The sequence below is a fragment of the Oncorhynchus tshawytscha genome, linkage group LG03 (genome assembly GCF_018296145.1).
Source record: "Oncorhynchus tshawytscha isolate Ot180627B linkage group LG03, Otsh_v2.0, whole genome shotgun sequence".
Lineage (NCBI taxonomy): Eukaryota > Metazoa > Chordata > Actinopteri > Salmoniformes > Salmonidae > Oncorhynchus > Oncorhynchus tshawytscha.
In genome coordinates this window covers 47,139,169-47,162,329 of record NC_056431.1, presented here as the reverse complement: position 1 = coordinate 47,162,329, position 23,161 = coordinate 47,139,169, and the positions used below count along the sequence as shown (strand labels likewise).

The window sequence follows — 23,161 nt, the reverse complement described above, 5'->3', positions numbered from 1 at the left end:
CTCTAACAAACCCCATCACCCAATGTTTTGATATTTTAGTTTACTGCTACATTGTTGTTGTTCATTAAAGCCGTTTGTGCACTTTGTATCACAAATGCTAGTAATTGAATACATCAGTCACAGTCACTAGTAATACATCCTATAGTTCTCATTTGCATTCTCAGATTCTGTCGCTAGGGACAGCATTTTGCACCCCATACTTCCCTATCTATTTTCATCTATCCAGCTCTATGAACCCACTGCTCTCTCTCTCTCTCTCTCTCTCTCTCTCTCTCTCTCTCTCTCTCTCTTCTCTCTCTCAATTCAATTCAAAGGGCTTTATTGGAATGGGAAACACGTGTTTACATTGCCAAAGCAAGTGAAATAAACAATAAACAAGTTAGAAGACACAAAACAAAATTAACAAAAACAAATACAATTTAAGAGTAAATATTGCACTCCCTTCTCTCTCTCTTCTCTTCTCTCTATTTCTTTCCCCATCTCTCTCACCAAGCACTCACAAACACACAGACTCTTCAACACAAAGGCTAAGGAGATTTGCTAGTGCATTCTGGGGGTTGCCATGGCATCACTGTTTACTAGGAGCACAATAACTGTGTTTCCTTCAATAGGTGGTCTCTCTAGTCCCCCTGCCTCTAGTAGCAGGGGAGAGAAAAGAAGATTCGTTTCCATGTCCTCTGATTGCATTTCCATTTACAGCAACAATATAGTTGTTGTTCGATGGATAACGTCTAAATAGGAAAGAGATAATAATGACAGAGGGAAGCTATCATCAATTGTATTGCTTTAGCTCTTCTCACCTTCATTTCTCTGTTTCATCTCTGTGTATCCCTTCATCCCACTGTTAGTCCTTACACTCAATTACCTGCCACCTCAAGCAACATATAGATGATACACCACATTAGACATAGAACACACAGAGAGAGAGAGATAACTAGAGAAATATAACTAGAGAGAGAGAGATAACTAGAGAGAGTTAGAGTTAGAGATAGTTAGAGAGATAACGAGAGAGAGTTAGAGAGAGTTAGAGTTAGAGTTAGAGAGATAATGACCGTTAGAGAGAGTTAGAGTTAGAGAGATAACAAGAGAGAGAACTAGAGAGAGATAACTAGAGAGAGATAACTAGAGAAAGTTAGAGAGATAATGACAGTTAGAGAGTTAGAGAGACAACGAGAGATATAACTAGAGAGATAACGAGAGATAATGAGAGAACGTTAGAGAGATAATGACAGTTAGAGAGAGTTAGAGAGATAACGAGAGAGAGAGTTAGATAGATAACAAGAGAGAGAGAGAGAGAGAGAGAGTTAGAGAGGGAGTTAGAGAAAGTTAGAGAGTTAGAAAGTGAGTTAGAGAGAGAGTTAGAGAGCTAGTGAGAGAGTTAGAGAGATAACTAGAGAGAGTTAGAGGGAGTTAGAGAGATAACGAGAGAGATGGTTAGAGTTAGAGAGAGTTACAGAGACAACAAGATAGAGAGTTAGTTAGAGAGAGTCAGAGAGATAATGAGAAAGAGTTTGAGTGAGAGATAACAAGAGATAACAAGAGAGAGTTAGAGAGATAACGAGAGAGAGAGACTTAGAGAGATAACGAGATAGAGAGACTTAGAGAGATAACAAGATAGAGAAAGAGTTAGAGAGAGTTAGATAGATAACTAGAGAGAGTTAGGTAGTGTTAGAGCTATAACGAGAGAGAGAGAGAGTTAGAGAGATAACGAGAGAGATACAGAAAGACAATGTCAAAGATAACGGCATAAAGAGAGAGGCACATGACAGTACACATTGATCCCTTACATTCTTCAGGCCTAAGCTGCAAGCCCCATAAGAATTCATGAAACAAGGCAGGGTCCTCTCTCCTTGGCCTTATGTGGCAACAATCTACCTCCTTTATCCTGAGATAAAAAAGCAAATGTTACTGCCACACAACACAGTTATTATCCCCTTTCACCAATGTTTGGAGATTATCATTTGCAAGTAATATATTAAATGTAGTCACCATTTTCTATTTTACTTCATATTTTTGCCTATTGAGACAAAGTGTCGTTTTCCAGAGAGATCTAGATATGATACCAGGCTATCAAGAATATTACTTTTTTCATGGCTGGATACCTCTGTCTTGGGATAAATTAAAGGGAAGAGCAGGTAGTAAAGAGAATGTCTCTGTAGGAGAAGGCAGAGAGAGAGAGAGAGAGAGAAAGAGGGAGAGAGAGAGAGAGAGGGAGAGGGAGGGAGTGAGAGGGAGAGAGATCGAGAGAGAGAGAGGGGGGGAGGGAGAAAGAGAGGGAGGGGGAGGGAGGGAGAGAGAAAGAGAGAGAGAGAGAGGGAGAGAGGGAGAGGGAAAGAGAGAGGAAGCAGCCATCTGAACCCGGTCAAATCCAGCCTCTCTCAGACCATTACCCCATATTCACAGATAATGACACAGTGAGAAAATACTCTTTCCCCTCTCTGCTCATCCTAATCATCAGTTTTTCCCATATTTTTTTCCATTGTTACTTAATTCTATCCTATATCCTGTACAGCAATTTGAGATATCAGCTGATGTACGAAGGGCTATATAAATACATTTGAATTGAATTGAATTTATATCCCTTTTATAATCCATCTTTAATGAAAAATAAATACGTGTGAGTTTGACTTGAAATGAAGTGATTGTGGTAAACGTGTGTTGGAAAAATAGGCACTGAAGAATCAAGGAAGTGTTAATGAAGTCTGATCAGGTAAATATATGAATCGTCTCCACAGGAACATAGCACTTAACCAAGTAGTGTGGCAGTTCGTCTGACTATTGTGTGGGTAGGGTAGAATATAACCTACATTTATTATGCAGTGGAAATTTCAGGAGCATCTCTCACACACTCTCACTGTTCTCACTCCCTGTAGCCAATAACATTAGAGCTGTTTCCTTGGAGACCAACAATTCACCCCTACATCGTATTATGCCATTTCTGTCATCTAAGGACTGAAAAATGGACACTTGACTGGCCTTCGGGTGGAGAGGAGTCAGCTGTGGTGAAACTGACAATGACACATAGGAATTTGACGGAATACAAAGCCAAAGCCTTTTAGCATGTCTCTCACCTCTAAACACTCGAAACTGTTGCACAGGTTAGATGGTTAGATGGCCTATCGATTAGAAATATTGTTCATCTCTCTTTGAAAGACCATAGAAAGGGTTAAGCGGGTCCATTTCCATCAGACTAAGGCGATGCCAAAAGGGGGGTCTACGCAGGGTCTTATGTACACAGGCAGGAGCAGGACAAGGTTTTGATAAGGAGCAGGAGGTTTCGATCTTGCTCACCTTTTGATACACACACAGAGAGAGAGAGAACAAGCAACCTATTGTTCACCTAATGTCAGATTAAATTAAAAATAAAAATTCAAGGGGGGACCTGTCTGGGAAAATGTCTGGAAAATGTCAGTGGCTGACCCGCTGTGAAATTGATGAGTCTATATCGCTCTGTCTCAATCAACAGCCATTTTAAAGCCTCTGGGAGAAAGAGAAAATATAATCACACTCACCACAGCTGAGTTCTGCTTGCTAACACTGGCTCACCCTATTGTTCAAAGCCAGCCAGTTTTACCTTCATAGACACATTAAAGGAACAGGTTTTATTTGGCTTTAGCAATGATCTCTGATTCATATGTCATTTGGATAAGCAGACAGTGGGTGTGATTGCAATGCCTATAAGTAGATCTGTGCCATTATATATAGGTGAAAGGTGTTTACTTACCTTGTTAGGTTGATTGGAATGATGGTCCGGATTGAATGAGGAGTCAATAACAAGTCGTACCCGTGAAATTCGGCCGCACACACTTAATTGCCAACAGGAGGATCATAGAAAAAACCATTCCACTTCCAAGCCCACTAATCTCGGTCAATAACAAGTGAGTGGCTATCTTAGCCTGCGTGAGATGTCAAACTGAAAAAAGACATTCTTCACACTTTGATATTTCCTTGCAAAGATGATGGAAAGGATACATAAGCAATGTAATTCTATGTACACTTTTTTTAAAGCGTAAAATGAAATAGTCCCAATACCTTTTTCTGAGACGCCCTCAGCGTGCTCAGTTTGAGAGGATCATCTAGGGGCTGACCTTTATTTGGTTCTCCTGACAGCTGCCAAAATATAACGACAGAATGATTTTTAAAAAATGGACTCAGACAAATTACACTGTGCTTTTCCTTTCATAAAGTAGACTTTCCTCTATGGTCTGGTTCTGGTTCTATGGTCTGGTTCTGGTTTACTTATTTGCCTTGAGCCAAATGATGTTGATGTCCATGGTGGCTGTGTACTCCTGCTCACTGCAAATCATTCATGACTGAGTTAGAAGATTCATTTGAGTAATCATGTTTTATTTTTTCATTTGGTGTGCAGACATATCTTCATTAATTTCTGTGGTTCTTTAGAAGTCTTCGAACACAGTGGGAGTGTGTAAGGAATAGCGATGCGGGGTGAAAATGTCACTGGCAGGCCAATCAAAGTCGGATCTTTCTTAGCTCTACTTTCACAACCCAACTGTGTTCCTTCTGTTTTTTCCCCTCATAAAATGTGACACAAGATTTGTTAATATTAAAACTAGGCTGTCTATAGAGATCAGATGTATTTCTTGGAAATATAGTTGTTGTTCGATGGATAACGTCTAAATAGGAAAGAGATAATAATGACAGAGGGAAGCTATCATCAATTGTATTGCTTTAGCTCTTCTCACCTTCATTTCTCTGTTTCATCTCTGTGTATCCCTTCATCCCACTGTTAGTCCTTACACTCAATTACCTGCCACCTCAAGCAACATATAGATGATACACCACATTAGAGGCCTAAACTGCAAGCCCCATAAAATCTGCACTTTGATTGGATGTGTTTCCTGTCTGGTCACCACAAAGGGCCACATTTAGATCAGAGCTATGAGAGAAATATACAGAGAGAGAGAGAGAGAGAGCGAGCGAGAGAGAAATATACAGAGAGAGAGAGAGAGAGAGAGAGAGAGAAATATACAGAGAGAGAGAAATATACAGAGAGAGAGAGAGAAATATACAGAGAGAGAGAGAGAAATATACAGGGAGAGAGTGAGCGAGAGATAGTAGCAGGGATGGAATTAATAAGGGATCACACTTATCCCTCTCAAATGAGGAGAGAGTATATGGGTGTGTGTAAGAAGGAAGGAATTATGTTTTCATCCCTCAGATCTTTAGCGCCCAAGACAGTAATGATCTATGCATTTCCATTACTCCATCAGCTCAGACTAAAAGCTTAACATTTCTGTCCAGAGTCACTGGTTAGACCCAAGACACGTCTAAAACTGAGCAATCTCCATACTAAGCAAAAAAGTGCTATGCTAAACATTAGCATGAGAAGCTAAATCACAGGCAACTGACTAATAACCACTGAACACCAAGTTGGATAAGAGTAATTTAAAAACACCAAGACAAGCTTAAACTTGACTCCCAGTGGCACACCAAGAACTCACATCATTTTATGGATTATCCAAGATTAAACACACATTTAGAAAGTGTATACAGAAAGTTGGCTGTGCTATGCGAAGTGGCAAACTGTATTTTCCTTGCCATTGCCCAGGGGAGCTCATTACCCACCCTCAAAGCAGGGTTTTGATGCATGTCTGCCCATATTCTGTCGTAATTAATTCCAGTCCTTTTGGCTTTTTTTTCTCCTCCATTAATCTGTGTATTTAATTAAGGCCCTCCTTGCTTTTATGGGACGCGGAGAGAGAGAGAGACACCCCTCGGAACCGTTTTGCTGGAGCTGTAAACGGTTTCATGGTTGCTTCAACATCAGACGTATCGAGTGATGGGAATGCTTGGCAAAGCAGAAAGTTAGATAAGCAAACCGGCTGCTGGAGGTCATCCAGACTGAAACTTACACATCCCCCTTCCTCCTCTTTTCCATATGTGTCTCTATCTCTACCTCTTCCTCTCTTTCATGGGTGTCTATCTATCCCCCTCTCCGGTGTATTTTGACCTCTCTTTCACACCGGCTGTATCACCCAGTTAGCCATTAGACAAAGGGAAGATGGGGTGAGAGATTATCTCCCTGTGTGCCAGTACATTTATTTTGTTCTCAGCAGAACATGCTGTATTCTCTGGGATGTTGTTGGGTGGTCTGCGCAAACTGAATGCTGATTAGAAACTAAACAGTGCCTGTCACATACCTTTCTTGTCATTTCCTGCCTCTTTAACATGATTTGTGTGCTTGTAAGGTAAAATTGAAATAAAAATAAAAAATTCAAACAAATCTGACCTGAAGACAAAATATGGATACTGCGGTAATGAATCCAGTTATTCAGCAATCAGCATAATGAATTGTGTATAAATATTTACATTTTATTCATATTATTCTCCACAAAAGTATGCAGTCAAAACGGATGCAAAATGTGGATGAACATGAAGCAAGCTATACAGTACTCATCACGGAACACAACACATACAGTGGTCGAAACATATACATGATCTTTAACGTAGAATTAGCATTGCACAACAGTGGTTGGACATTGAATGAGGCCATCTACAGTAGCTATATGTGGAACCATATTAACTGCTGACAAGCTTTGGTACAAAATATCTTTAAAAAAGGAGTAGAAAAACAAACAACGGCAGGCATTTAAGGTTCCTTTAAAAAGAACGAGGTGATAAAGAGGCGAGAGAAGAAGCAGAAAGACTATTTGAAATATACACAGTTCTCAAACAAATGAGTTGAGGAGGAAACCCTGAACAACAACAGTGCACGTTCATCTTAACAATTACAGAGCTTTATAAATAAACGCATTCAGCTTGTTTGACACACGTGACAAAGACAAAAGAACATGGACACCATTTCAAAATGGTTTATTCTCTTAGTAATGGGTCCACAGTCATGAACGGAAGGTGTCAAAGAGTCTTAAAAAAAATGTGGTGCCATATTTAGAGTACAAAAATACATACCATGCCACGTAGTGACAATTAAAATAGTATTTGTGAATACTGAGACTGTAGCATTGTGTAGTTTGGCTGGTGGCAATACGAAGGTTGGTGGGGTGAGGGGGGCAGTCTAGTGCTCTCGTCCTCCCGGGGGTGAGAGACTGAAGGCAGATTCGGAGGAAGCAGGACTCAGAGGGAGGAGACAGACAGGCAGCTGTTGTGCAGAATCTCCAATACAAAAACAGGGAATAAGGTATGTTCTACATTTTAGGTAGATATGCAAAATGATCCAGAAGGGTAGGGTCAGGGGTTGGGTTAGGATGGTGATCGACGTTGGAAGGACAGCAGAAGACGGAGTCTGTAGGTCCAACTCAACAGTATAAAGGGGCTTTCTCTCTTCCTCGTTCTTTTATCTATACTGATGGGAAATAAATTGAAAGGGGAGGAGACAAGTTGCAACCTGTGAGGGATGACGGTTGTGATGATGATGATGGCTAGTTTGGTCTAGATGGCACAGTCGTCCTGAGAGGCGGAGCTGAAGGCGGAGCTCCGGAGCATATCCAAGCAGTTGACGAGGATGAGCGTGCCCGTCAGGTGTTTCCAGCGCTTGGTGATGGGGCTCTTCATCTTGTCTAGGCCCATGTGCAGCTCCTGGATCACGTCCCGGTAGCTGTCCCCGATTTGGGCCGCCCACGTCAGCAGGAAGTCATAGGCTGGCTTCCACATGGCCTACACAGGGAGAGAGAGAAACAGAAAGAGGTGGAGATTGAAGCGACCATATTTAACTGAAAGTAGATCACATGGGACTTCCATGCTGTTTCCTGATGTTTCTATGGTCATAATTATGTTGTTGGCGAGCTGACAAGGTAAAAAAAAATATATATGTGTCGTTCTGCCCCTGAACAGGCAGTTAACCCACTGTTCCTAGGCCGTCATTGAAAAGAAGAATTTGTTCTTAACTGACTTGCCTAGTTAAATAAAGGTTCAAGTAAAGCAATTGTACATGAGACAGCTGGCTAAACAGCTCAATGAAAATATAGGCCTAGTCCCGACACATCTATGGTTGCTAGCTGGCCTTTCATTCTATAGGTTAGGTTGCCAAAGACTTGACCCAGTCGTAAAGTATTTTTTGTTCTATATCCAGTCATTCATTCTAAATGTTTCATTGCCATGCTGGAGGGCAATGCTCTTAACCCTTGCTAGCTAGCTAAGGTCAAACAGCTAGAATAACCGCAATGTAGCTGCATTTGCGTTTGTTGAAGCTGTTTTGGACACATGTATAACAACGAGCTAATGATGCGCGATTTCGCCTCTCAGCGGGACACTGTTCAGAGGAGCTAGCCAGTTACAAAGCTAGCGCAATCACTTCAAACTGAAGCTGGCAAGACGGCAAACTAGCTGCATTTCATGTCATTTGACCTGTTTTTCTGTTGACATTTATTTGTATATATCCATAATAAGTATGCTGATTCATGATTTCGACTGGCTGAGAAAAGATGTCTCTCTTCCTGACACATTCATTCTCAATAGGACAGTGGAGATCGAATTTCAACATTGAAACAATGTTGCAAATGTCGAGAGACAGACAACATCGTCTGTACAACCCCGACCGTTGTTGCAAACCAAATGTTAGGCTAGACGCAAGGGGAAATAATGTGTAGATGCTTTTCACAGTGTAGATCAAGATAATGAATTGACTGGCAGGGCTGATGGGACAGTAGCTGCACAGGGATTTCTCAGTTTTGACCAACCCGTTGTAGAACACACAGTACAGGGAGAGATAAGGTCAGAGGACAATGAGGGTTGGCAATTGACAACATATTGAACATTGTGACAATAAATTGCATGCTATGTTCTGCTAGTTTAATTTACTATGGTCATGGTTATATGGGTGACATTCACTGTATATCATTCCAAAAGTATAATTAAAAAATGAATAAGCATGTCGCTATCTATAGATCGCAGGTAATATCATTTCAAACAGCTATGTCTAGTGTTCCATTTTTCAATATGGTTGCCAACAATGTTTCAGTAGGATTGTGCCATCCAAACCACTTACCTCATTGTCCACTACTCCATTCTTGTTTCTGTGGGGTGCCTCATATGCATCCATCTGCAGACGGGACACCTTGGCCAACCTCTCAGCCAGCTCCCTCCATCGACCGGCCACCTCCACTGCTGTGGTCAGCAGGACAAAGTCCATCACCAGCCTGGCCACTAGGCCCTGGCAGTCCATCTTCAGCAATGCCTGAGAAGGAAGACAGAGAGACAGACTGGTCAGGATAAAAAATAAACACGCTATACATTCTTATCAATACTATTCCATGAAATGACTGGCTCATAGACAAGGAGATGCTGGTCAGGACAGGATAACATACAAAACCCACATAAACAAACACACAAGAACACAAGCATAAGAGCCCATGAAATTCCATGACTTCCTCCTCTGCATTTTGTTTATTGGCTATGCTTCACATTGCTCCCAAAACATCCTATTTTCCATGATCTGAAGTCTGTGTCATTTCTTCAGATGTATTCTAGAAGGCCTGACGGGAACTGAGCCGCTAAGCACCACCTCACCAGGAGGGCTACAGCATTCCAAGGCCATGCAGGCTCCAACTCTCTGGCTCCGGCTAGCTAGCTGTTTGATTAACTCAGCGATAGGCAGGGGAGCTGAGCAGGGGACTACGTGCCATTATGGAGCACAGCTAACAGCAGGGAACCAAAACTACACTACTTCAAATGGAGAAAGAGAGACATTTGACTGACTCGTGTGGCTTATATTTCTGTATGTCTAATTTGTTTGGAGTGTCATCCAGACCAATCCTTCACCCTTTAACCCCCCACGTCTTATCAAGTTGGGGTGAAACTAAACTGTGCTTGTGTTGTGCTCATTGAATCTGAAAACACTATGGAATATTTTCAATATAAGCACAACCTCAGGCAAAGAGAATCATAGGGCAGGAGTGAAGTGCTGCACACGTATACATTTGCAAAGTCAAATGCAGCCACACAAACAAATGCAAATACATGAACTCACAACAAACCCATGCACACACCAAAGAGCCTTCCCGTAAATGATTCTCGGCAACCACAGAATACATGGTTAGACTCAACAGAGCCAGGGAGAATAAATGGGATATTAAAGTGCAGCCAACTAAAGCTCTGATTTGGGCTTTAGTTCCATGGGCAGGAATGCATGGAATGACAGGAAACGGGCAGGGAGGGGGGTTGAGGAGGTGAAGGAATGTGGTGATGCTTGTCTCTCTTACACACACACACACACACACACACACACACACACACACACACACACACACACACACACACACACACACACACACACACACACACACACACACACACACACACACACACACACACACACACACACACACACACACAACACACACACACACACACACACACAGAGGATGAGATAGTGTGCTGGATGCCTGGAGCTCCTGTTAACAGTTAGCCAGGAATGCACCGTTTCGGCCCAGATCACAGTAAAAAAGCAGAGGGGATTTCCACTTCAGCCCAGACTACATTATATAATCTGATTATTTCTGCTAAAGCAACATGGAGTTCATTTCCATTTTAGTAACTATGCAAACATTCTTATGCAGAATGATTTAGAATAAGGACATTGAACGATCCCATCTGTGTGCATTTGTTAGTATGTATTTCCGTACGTGTGTTTATGTGTGTTTGTGCATGTTGTGGAAGGAAGAGTCCTACTGAAAGATAAGGCTTCAGACAAGCACCTGCTTCCTCTCTGGGTAACAGCAACAGGAAATCCCTGCAGAATTCAAGGAGAGTACTGCCCATGTCACCTCGAGCTAGATCCCGACACAGCTAGGAGTCATGCTAACAGACAGACAGACGATGCTCCACATATAAAACCAGTTGACTGTACAAACAACGCACACAGAGAGTAGTTCAGTGCTGACCTACTACACTGTTTGCCTGGGTTGACAAAAGCAAATAATTCTTGAGATCTAGGCCCTCTTCTGACCACAAAGCTAACAGCCTGTTACTGGTTCATTAAGGAAACAGTCAGGAACAAAACAAACATTCTTATTAGGTTTATATTCGTGTGTTGAACTCCCGCCACACAACTGCGCCTTCACATTATAAACACGTCTCTCGTCCTTGTTAGAACTGAGAGATGGATAAATCATTGACAGAGCCAGTAAGCCCATTCCACCATGCTCCGCTCCCATGTGCCTCTTTGTTCGCCTCACACTGTTAATACTGCAAGCTCCAGTCAAATTGCAGGGTAATCTGTGCCTGATCCCACCCCTTCACTGTGACTTGGTGCTGAACTGTGAAGGCTTTTGCCAAGTATTACCAAAGATTATGAGGGCAAGAACGGAGATCCAGAAATGACATCTATTCACACTAAGGGTTGGATAGAGTCGTCAATATGTCCACTGTTGAGGGGTGAGGGGCTGCATGGATGTGGGGTGAGCATTTATGATCACAGAATATAATGAATATAGCAAAAGGCTTTAAGACTGAATAGGAGATGCAGTGTTACTACTGTAATGACGCATGACACACTTGACATGTCATAAATTCATGCTGTCAAGAGTTGTATGATAACCACGTCGGCATTGTGACCAGATTCAAGGAAGTTTGAGCTAACTGCTATTTACACAGCTTTAGGCCAAAGACCATCACAGACAGCTGAAGAGGAATTATAAACGGGGTGGTTTCGAGCCCTGAATGCTGATTGGCTGACAGCTGTGGTATATCAGACCATATACCACGAGTATGACAAAATATCTATTTTTACTGCTCTAATTACATTGGTAACCAGTTTATTATAGCAATAAGGCACCTCGGGGGTTTGTGACATATGGCCAATATACCATGGCTAAGGGCTGTGTCCAAGTACTCTGCATTGTGTCGTGCATAAGAACAGCCCTTAGCTGTGGTGTATTGGCCATATACCACAACCCCTCGTGCCTTATTGCTTAATTACATACTGAGTATACAAAATATTAACAAAACTTGATCCATGACAGACTGACCAGGTGAATCCAGGTGAAAGCTATGGTCCCTTATTGGTGTTACTATTTAAATCCACTTCAAATCAGTGTAGATTAAGAGGAAATGACAGGTTAAAGAAGGATTTCTAAGCCTTGAGACAGATTGTGTATGTGTGCCATTCAGAGGGTTCCTGAGTGGCACAGCAGTCTAAGGCACTGCATCTCAGTACTAGAGGTGTCACTACAGACCCTGGTTCGATTCCAGGCTGTATCACAACCAGCTGTGATTGGGAGTCCCATAGGGCGGCGCACCATTGGCCCAGCGTCGTCCGGGTTTGGCCGGGGTAGGCCATCATTGTAAATAAGAATTTGTTCTTAACTGACTTGCCTAGTTAAATAAAAAGAGGGTGAATGGGCAAGACAAAAGATTTAAGTGCCTTTGAAATGGGTATGGTAGTACCCGTTGTGGTAGTACCCGTAGTACCCATGTGCACCCGTTTGAATGGTCCACCACACAAAGGATATCCAGTCAACTTGACACAACTGTGGGAAGCATTGGAGTCAACATGGGCCAGCATCCCTGTGGAACACTTTCGTCACCTTGTAGAGTCCATGCCCGACAAATTGAGGCTGTTCTGAGGGTAAAGAGGGAGTGGCGCAACTCAAAATTAGGAAAGTGTTCCCAGTGTTTGGTATACTCAGTGTATATGCTGTGTTTTTATTCTCAAAATGTCACTGAGGCACAAGGGATTGGTGTATTGTGTGTGTGGGTGTGTCCGAGTGTGTGTGTGTGTCTGCCTGTCTGCATGAGACTGGTTTAGCTAAATGTCACAAAGACATCAATGCAGACATCAGTGCATAGAGACACTGCATCTTCTCAACTCCATAAAACATCTCACTGTCAAAGTGAGAATGCAACTCTGTCAGGCATATTTCTGAAAGGGGCAGTCGGGCGGGGGGGGAATCTCTGCGGTATGCGTCTTTACATAGTGTGAATCAGTCTTCGAAGGTATCGTCTTCTATTTGAAAACAAAGTGTATGAAAGCAAGATAGCTCAGAGTGAGGATAGCTCAGAGTGATCATTGTCAGGCTGAGAACTGAGGGACTTCATTTGATAAATGTGTTGCTTCTTGAAGAATAGCAATCTATTGTCTCTCCAGTCTCCTCCTCCTCATCCTCCCATTCTTTGGCTTTGTCTATACTTCCATCTTTTCCTCCTCTCTTCTATCATCTCGCTCTCCATCTCCATTTATGTCTGAAAGGTTCCCATGTCGCTCTTCCCATCTTAGCCACTCACTCTAATCTGTATCTCAGTCACAGTCTTGCCCTCTACTTCAGGGGTTCTACTGCAGGGGTCCGCGGCCAGATCTCAAAATAACATTTCATATCTTAAGAGTATTTCTACCAACAGACGAAACACATTTTGGCTAAAGTATCCATAGAATAATTTGAGGGTGTAATAAAATACAATGAAATACAATGTAATATTATTCATCTACTCATATACTCTTAACCTTGGGAAACATGGGACTGGGAGGGTCACATGGGATATTGGTATCCACAGTGCTTCACCAATTATACATTTTTCAACCAGTTATAAGATGATTTTACCTAAACACACTGTAATTTAAAGCTAGAATCCATAGTTGCTACATGCATTTTTGGTATGGCATACCATGATATAGCCCATTTATTCATGAAGAACATGATTTATAAATGCCTCAGGAGCTTAGTTCAACTGTCCTACCCAATCAGAACCAGAAATATAAGCAGAACCCAAAATATAACCCAATGTTTGTAAACAATGTAAATGTAAACAAACTATATATATATATATATATATATATATATATATATATATATATATATATATATATATATATATGAAACATTGCTAAAACTATAATTTCTATATTATGGATGGTCCGTCCTTGCATCCATAGTCCTGTCTCTGAATTTGAGAGTGGTTGCATTTCTCTAGGCCCATCCCTCAGCTTTTAACCAAAACAGAGGCGTGTAGAATTAGCTTAAACTGCTAAATGTTAACTCCAATGCCAAGAGGTGGGCCTTTAAAATGTTCCTTCGCAGGGCCCAAGACTTTGTTTGTCCTGCCATGCACTGCCAAAGTCATAGTAAAACTCCTTGTATGCTATTTTTTCTCTCACTGGAGTTATGAGGGGTCCCTGGTGAATTAGCTATTACAAAAGGGGTCCCCGGCCCCACAAAGTTTGAGAACCCCTGACTACTAAGTTCTACTTTTCCCTTTCAACTTGTACTTTCAACGTGTACTTCTCTTACTGTTTTCCTGTTCTGAATACACAAATCCACCTGATCGCCGTTATACCCTCAACCAAACAGTCTGCTGAGCTGAGATGAGAGAATTCTGGGTTCTTTTCGTGACACTCCGCCCTCTGTGTGAACCTCGTCCATTCTAACCAGACTGGCAGAAGACGAAAATCACACAAACAACATGTCTCCAGAGTGAGACAGATATGTCGTGCTGTCAACTGTACCAGCACAGCAGTTGGCCACACCCTACTGCTGAAGGAAGGAGGAAGGGAGAGTGTTGAGCAGGAAGTGAAGAATAGAAGATGGAGTCTAGGGATGCAGAAAAAAAAAGAGGTCTGTGTTAAAAAATGGCAACACAGAGCTAACTGCACATGATCATCCCGATGGCCGCTCCCAAAGTCATCTTCCAGAAATAGATTGTTATTATTACTCCCAAGTGCTATCAACTTCAGGGATCTCTCTCTCTCTCTCTCTCTCTCTCTCTCTCTCTCCACAAATAATTCAAAGCGTAGGATGAGGATTGGGACTCGGGAGGGTCTGCTACAGAGTTGTGTGCGTGAGTGGGAACTAAATTCCTCTTAGTGCAGGACACAGTGGGGTGCCCACCACGCAGTTTAGAACCTCCTCCAGATTTTTCCTCTTTTTCCAAATCCTATTTGAGGAATGGGTGCAATGGTGGCTCAGAACCCGCCTTAAAACTGAAGTCAGTATATATACACAACACAGTACATAGCACACTCACTGGCCTCCAATTCGTGGCCCAACAACACCAGACAGAACAGGCAGCTCCGTAGAGTGTTTCTGCATAGTTGTCTGGTCATAGCTGAGTTGAGGTAGAGGGGCTATGTGAGGGGCAAGGGGAGGTGGGGTGGAATGCAGGCGCCTCTTGGTCCATAACTGGCACTTCTGTTTAGTCTCAACAATGAGACAGGAAACATCTGTGGGGTAATGATCCTCCACAGAGACATGTCTTTGCCCACGTCCATCAATCAGACGCCAAACGCCACGGCCATTTCACACAGACCTCTAGTCCGCAGACTGGGGTTGATACAATCCCACTAGGAGTCTAAAAGACTCCATACACACAATAAACAACAATATGGTGTTTCTGCTTATTTTAGATTACATTAAACTGCCGGACAAAACAAAGCAAAAGAGAGTATATGTGTCAAGTCAACCTTGGGAATTGTTTAAGTATTATTATTGTGCTGATGATCTTGTCCTGCCCTGAATGTTAATGTTGGGAGACATAGCTGAAGAAGCTTAATGCTGAGGAAAATTTACAGTTTTAATTTCATCTAGACTCAAGTGCATTTGGCTGAAATGGTGAAATCCATAGAGCTCACTGACCGCCAAGCGTTAATGTGGTTATTATTGCACACATACTATGCAAGTGGCCATTTTGTATGTGGCCATGTGCAGTTTAAATGCGTCCATAATGTTAGGACACACAGGGGCCTTAAACCTTACAAGGATGAGGGGCATAAGGGACAGGTTAGTAAACTGATTTAGAGGCTTTGTCATTTCCTTCCTATGTGTTAGTCAGTAATATAACAAATTACACAGCGAAAGGAATACAATACATTATTAAAAGCAGGGCACAAATATGAACTTAGGCTGGGTTACAGCAGGTGCATACATACACACACACATTCACTATGCACACAGCCAGACACACGCAAATGCGTGCAAAAAGCAGTGGCTAGGGCTGTTATGAAGGCAGTGAAATTCCACGTAACCGTTTAACCACGGTAATAAGGCCTCTCCAAGCTCTGATGCTACTGACGGTCATTAGTAGCCTACCAAAATTGGTAACTTCATGGTACTCAGCACTCCATTGTCCCTCTAATCACTCTGACATCAATACAAATGTATTTTAAAATCGAATTAAACACTTAATACTGCGCAACATTACAATATGCTATGCAATTGCACGAGAAAACAGAGTGATGGCCTCTACTAAAAAGAGGAGAATCAGCTTTATTTAGGCTAGGCCTACTACAGTGCATTCGGAAAGTATTCAGACCCCTTGACTTTGTCCACATTTTGTTACATTACAGACTTGTTCTAAAATTGACAGTGCATGTCAGAGTAAAGACCCAGCAATGAGTTTAAAGGAATTGTCCGTAGGAAGGGTACCAAAACATTTCTGTAGCATTGAAGGTCCCCAAGAACACAGTGGCCTCCATCCGCCTTAAATGGAAGAAGTTTGGAACCACCAAGACTCTTCCTAGAGCTGGCCGCTCAGCCAAACTGAACAATCAGGGGAGAAAGGCCTTGGTCAGGGAGGTAACCAAGAACCCGATGGTCACTCTAACATGGCTCCAGAGTTCCTCTATGGAGATGGGAGAATCTTCCAGATGGACAACTATCTCTGCAGTACTCCACCAATCAGGCCTTTATGGTAGAGTGGCCAGACGGTCACTCCTCAGTAAAAGGAACATGACAGCACGCTTGGAGTTTGCGCAAAGACAACTAAAGACTCTCAGATCATGAGAAACAAAATTATCTGGTCTGATGAAACCAATATTGAACTCTTTGGCCTGAATGCCAAGCGTCACGTCTGGAGGACACCTGGCACCATCTCTACGGTAAAGCATGGTGGTGGTAGCATTATGCTGTGGAGATGTTTTTCAGCGGCAGGGACAGGGAGACTAGTCAAGATAGAAGGAAAGATGAATGGAGCAAAGTACAGAGAGATCCTTGATGAAAACCTACTCCAGAGTGCTCAGGACCTCAGACTGGGGCAACGGTTCACCATCCAACAGGACAACGACCCTGAGCACACAGCCAAGACAATGCAGGAGTGGCTTCGGGGCAAGTCTCTGAATGTCCTTGAGTGGCCCAGCCAGAACCCGGAGTTGAACCCGATTGATCATCTCTTGAGGGACCTGAAAATAGCTGTGCAGTGACGCTCCCCATCCAACCTGACAGAGCTTGATAGGATCTGCAGAGAAGAATGGGAGAAACTTCCCAAATACAGGTGTGCCAAGCTTGTAGTGTTATACCCAAGAAGATTTGAGGCTGTAATCCCTGCCAAAGGTGCTTCAACAAAGTACTGAGTAAAGGTTCTGAATATTTATGTATATGCAATTTCAGTTTTTTTGTTTTTATAAACGTAGCTTTTTCATTATGGAGTTTTGTGTGTAGATTGATGAGGGGAAAAAAACGTTTTAATCCATTTTAGAATAAGGCTGTAACCTAACAAAACATGGAAAAAGTCAAGGGGTCTGAATACTTTCCGAATGCACTGAATATTTATTTCTCAACTAATATTAACCACATTGCTTATATTTACAACAGGAGTATAGTCTACCTGGCTGGCATGAAAATAAACCACAGGGAAAAGTGTCTCCCATTTGCTATTTAAGTGCATAGATGACATGCATTTTTTCCCGTTTCGATAATGGTCCATTCTGAATCCAAATCAAATTTCACACATATGTTATTTAGGATATGAAAAATCAAGATGAAATCAAGAATAGTCTGATTGATGACAATATTAGCCTATGACTTGTGAATTATATATTATCACTTGTGAATGATGCCAAGTATAAGAAACCATGTTTAGTTTTGCAACTTTTTCGAATCATCGTCACACACCTCATGTAGCCTAGCCTATAGCCCTATATGTTTTAATAAGATTTGTATCACAACTAAAATGGCAAAATAACTTCTTAAAAATTAAGCACATTAATCCACTTTGCAAGGGGTGTAGAGCCTAACTGGCATGCATACGCAGAACGTGAGTTTCAAGTCTGGGGAAGATCATTTTCAGTAAAAAAATGCACCTTTATAATAAAAGCATTACATGCATAATTGCATTTGCGGTCACTTTTGATAATGGTGTTTTCCGCTAATGGAACATTCACGCTTATACCGTACTACCATGTGTGCATTGCTGTACTTATACCGTACTACCATGTGTGCATTACTGTACTTATACCGTACTACCATGTGTGCATTGCTGTACTTATACCGTACTACCATGTGTGCATTGCTGTACTTATACCGTACTACCATGTGTGCATTGCTGCACTTATACCGTACTACCATGTGTGCATTGCTGCTCTTATACCGTACTACCATGTGTGCATTGCTGCACTTATACCGTACTACCATGTGTGCATTGCTGCACTTATACCGTACTACCATGTGTGCATTGCTGTACTTACACCGTACTACCATGTGTGCATTGCTGTACTTATACCGTACTACCATGTTTGCATTGCTGCACTTATAATGTGAAGAAATACCCTAATCAACACTTTAAGATAAACGTTCTGATCTGTTGCGTCAGCCACATTGCATAAAAACTGTTTTGATGCTAGTGGTTGTATTAATTTGGGATCTATTGCATACCACAACTGTCCCAGACTATGTTTGGAATATTTATTTCTCGCACAGAATATAATAGGTCAACCTTTGTACTATGGGGGATAGTAGATTGACATAGACTAGTGCTTTGGCTGTTCGTTAGGCCTACTCATCTTTTTGGCTGACGAAAAGTAAATGTGGACAGTTCTTCCAATGTCTTCAATATGCACCTCGGAATCGGATAAGGATGTGCGCTCTGTATTTCGCTACCAAAGTCTACTGTGAATCTGGGGTCTTTGTCAAGTATACTCCCTCTCCGGTGCTGTAGGTCACTTGGCTGCTCGTTATGGCGGACACCCGTCACCATCGTTACGCGCACCAGCATGTCATCAGACTCATTCTGATGAGACGTTCTGTCTCCTAGAGATGAACGTACTTTGGTGCGAAAAGTGCAAATCAATCCCAGAACAACAGCAAAGGATCTTGTGAAGATGCTGGAGGAAACAGGTATAAACGTATCTATAACCACAGTAAAACGAGTCCTATATCGACATAACTTGAAAGTCTGCTCAGCAAGGAAGAAGCCACTGCTCCAAAACTGCCATAACAAAGCCAGGCTACGGTTTGCAACTGCACATCGGGACAAAGATCGTACTTTTTGGAGAAATGTCCACTGGTCTGATGAAAAAAATATATAATGTTTGGAGGAAAAATGGAGAGGCTTGCAAGCCGAAGAACACCATTCCAACCGTGAAGCACAGGGGTGGCAGCATCATGTTGTGGGGGTGCTTTGCTGCAGGAGGGACTGGTGCACTTCACAAAATAGATGGCATCATGAGGTGGGAAAATTATGTGGATATATTGAAGCAATCTCAAGACATCAATCAGGAAGTTAAAGCTTGGTCGCAAATGGGTCTTCCAAATGGACAATGACCCCAAGCATACTTCCAAAGTTGTGGTAAAATGGCTTAAGGACAAGAAAGTCAAAGTATTTGAGTGGCCATTACAAAGCCCTGACTTCAATCCCATAGAAAATTTGTGGGCAGATCTGAAAAAAGCATGTGTGAGAAAGCAGGCCTACAAACCTGACTCAGTTACACAAGCTTTGTCAGGAGGAATGGGCCAAAATTCACCCAAATTATTGTGGGAAGCTTGTGGAAGGCTACCCGAAACGTTTGACCCAAGTTAAACAATTTAAAGGCAATGCTACCAAATACTAATTGAGTGTATGTAAACTTCTGACCCACTGGGAATGTGATGAAAGAAATCAAATCTGAAATAAATAATTCGCTCTACTATTATTCTGACATTTCACATTCTCAAAATTAAGTGGTGATCCTAACTGACCTAAAACAGGGAATTTTTACTATGATTAAATGTCAGGAAAACTGAGTTTAAATATATTTGACTAAGGTGTACTTAAACTTCCGACTTCAACTCTATGTCACAACCTTTGGTTCCTTCCCCAGGCGTTATTGTTTTTGTTTCAGTTTCATGTCTGTACGTTGTTTCTGTTTTTTGTTTTGTATTATGTTTAATTTATTGATTCAATTATTCACTCCTTAAACTTGCTTCCCGACTCCCAGCAGAATACAGAATAACCTCTCACCCAAGGGAAGCATCAGGGAGTGTTTTTTAGTTTTTTTTTGTGGTGGAAATTATGTCGGGTCCGGAGCTATCCGGGGAGTCCTCAGCCGGCTCGTCGGGCTCTCAAGCTTCAACCGGCTCGTCGGGCTCTCACGCCTCCGCCGGATCGTCGAATTCTCAAGCCTCAGTCGGATCGTCGAATTCTCAAGACTCAGCCGGCTCGTCGGACTCGCACTCATCAGCTGGCACGTCCGGCTCTCACGCCTCACCCGGCTCATCAGATTCTCAAGCATCAGCTGGCTCGTCGGGCTCCTACTCCTCATCCGGCTCCTACTCCTCAGCTGGCTTGTCTGGTTTCTGCGCCTCAACGAAGGCGACCGGTCCGCTCCTGATCCCCGGGATCGACCACTTGGTTGGCGTCCTGCGGGTGGAGCTGGGCACGAGGGAGGGGGTATGGTCACGTATACTCCCTCTCAGGCACTCTAGGTCGCCAGGCTCCTGCGCCTCAACAGAGGTTACCGGTCCGCTCCTGATCCCCGGGATCGTCCCTTTGGTCGGTGTCCTGCGGCTGGAGCTGCACGTTGGGGAGGGGGTACTGTCACATATACTCCCTCTCTGGCACTCTAGGTCACCAAGCTGCTCGTTATGGTGCACACCTGTCACCCAAGTTACACGCACCAGCATGTCATCAAACTCACCTGGACTCCATTACTTCCCTGATTACCTTCCCTATATATGCCACTCCCTTTGGTTCCTTCCCCAGGTGTTATTGTTTCGGTTTCAGTTTCATGTCTGTGCGTTGTTCGTGTTTCTTGTTTTGTATTAGGTTTCGTTAGGTTTCGGCTTCGTTTATTGATTAAATGATTCACTGAACTTGCTTCCCGACTCCCAGCGCACCTGTTATAGGCTTGTTCTCCAAAGCCTAGAGGATTGTATGTATGTACCAGGAAGAGAATACTTTCTGGTTGTGGTCGGCTTAATTATCAGGCTCAAAATCTGTTTTGTTTTTTTGTTGTCAAATGTAGATTCGACTGAACAACAATTAGTACTTGATTAACCCAGCTCTGAATTATACATCCATAGCTAAACTCCTACACAATCAGTCATGGGCAAATTAGCTAGAGCACAAAAGCATATCAGGGCTGAGTCTTGAATGAAATAAAAATGCAAAATTAACAGAATGTACAAAACATACTTGATCATATGTGGTGATTAGATAACCTCATAGGCATTGCAGGTTTCATTAAAACAAAGTTTAATTCACAAGTTCGCTCCTAGAGTTGGATTGAACATGGGCACTACTGTTTTGGGAGGGCGTGGTAGTGGGCACGTGTTCAATGTGATCACCATTACCATATGCAAAATCATTTTCCATATATTTGTTTTGAAATAGAAAGTGTTAATTAATTGTGATTATGTTTCAATAGGCAATTACTACAGGCAATGCAGTTCTACCAACTAAGAAAGGGGGAAAAGGGGGAAGTGGACGGGGCAAATAAGAGGAATCTTTCTCTATTTGAGATGTGTGGATATAGGCCCATGCCTAACACTGCTGATAATTCCTTTCTTCCTGAACAATGAGATAAAATGTGCATGCCTTCAGATACTCAAGCACAAAGGCTGTCATCTCCCTCTGAGGTGCACACAATATTTTATTTCCTTTGCATCTAAAAATACACTCTTAGCTCTCCGTCAAATGATATGCAAGCGAATCAGGAGGGATTATTTTCAGTGTCAGAGAAAACACTTAATTGCCGAGAGACGTAGGAGACGGTAATTAAATTGACAGCCACATACAAAGCCTCAGAAGACCGCAATTGAAGCCCACCACTATGTAAGTAATCTATTGTTTGGGGGATAAACAGTTGCAAAAAAAGTCAGTACACAAAACTCCTCGAGAAAAACCAGGGTGAACAAGCGGCAACTGTTTTGTTATTGTTGTGCACAAAGGAACAGCGGTTACCTACATTGGATTAGCCTAACCTAGACATCAATCCTAATCTGTGAAGCTGGATAGGTGGGTTGGTGTAGACACACTGGTTGCAAACAGTTATCCATCCGGTATGCGTTGGTTCCCTTGTAGCCTGCCGTGGAATGTGAGGATATCTTAGCTGGGCTTAAATAACACTAACATCCTCTCAGTGGAAGGAAGTGGATTCTAACTTTATAGTGCCCATTTCAACTCTTGTTGCATAAGTACCAAATAACCTTGTGTGAAGTTGTTTAGATTGAAGTATTTTCCATAAATAAACCAAAAGAGTGTTTGTTGATGTCTTTGGTGGTTATTCATCAGGAGTTGTACATTCTATGCATGCAAGGCTGGATGAGTTTGCTCTAAGTATACCACTTGCTTTGTGAATACTTTTGAATTCTGTAAGGATATCAGTATGACTGATTGCTGCACCATCGCTTCCAAAGGTCCATCCAATGAAGTGCATCCTATTTGCCAAGATGTTCTATGTAGATTTGAAAAGGGGAAAACACACCCAATTAATAGTACTGATTCTATCACATCATTACATAGTGTACACCAAACAACTGAGCCTGAGAAATGGGAAGTGTTGTGGAGGACATGTCTTCTCCACCACGGACTCGTCTTTATATATAGTTCTTCTCCTCACTGAAGCTCCCCCATGTCTATAAATGGTTGTAATTGGTGTTTACAACCCGGCGTAAATTATATAGTGTTTATGTTCCATCCTACCTCAGAGCCTGTTCTATTATGACCATGACCTCTAAGAGACTTCAACAAAGGGATGTTATTGAAAAAAAGAAAATCATTATGTTGGCACTGAGAGCGAGTGAGGCTGACGTTGAGTATTCTTTCTCTTTAAGTTTGTGAACGTTCTTACCCAACACACACTGTATCGAACTTGGAATGATATTGGCACGCAGATGACAAAAAAATCTATGATTTCAAAGCAACATCACATCTCAGAGGTTGTCAACACTTTGAAACACAAAGGAGAGACTACATATTGAAACATTTTTCAATTTTGTTCTGTATAGAAACTTATTGCAGGGCCTGCTGCCAATTTTGCCAAAAGCAATACTGGGAAATACTG

General features: G+C 42.2%; 1 protein-coding gene across 1 annotated transcript in view; it reads right to left on the bottom strand.

The window, feature by feature from the left end:
• Positions 1–6,312: 6,312 nt before the first annotated feature.
• Positions 6,313–23,161, bottom strand: part of LOC112237447 (SH3 domain-binding protein 4) — a 67,753-nt gene continuing 50,904 nt past the window's right edge. Inside the window, exons 4-5 of the mRNA XM_024406040.2 lie at positions 8,966–9,154; positions 6,313–7,635 (exon numbers count right to left, since the gene is read on the bottom strand). Coding sequence (XP_024261808.1) covers positions 7,411–7,635; positions 8,966–9,154 — 414 coding nt within the window. The 3' untranslated portion in view covers positions 6,313–7,410. The remainder of the gene's footprint in view (positions 7,636–8,965; positions 9,155–23,161) is intronic.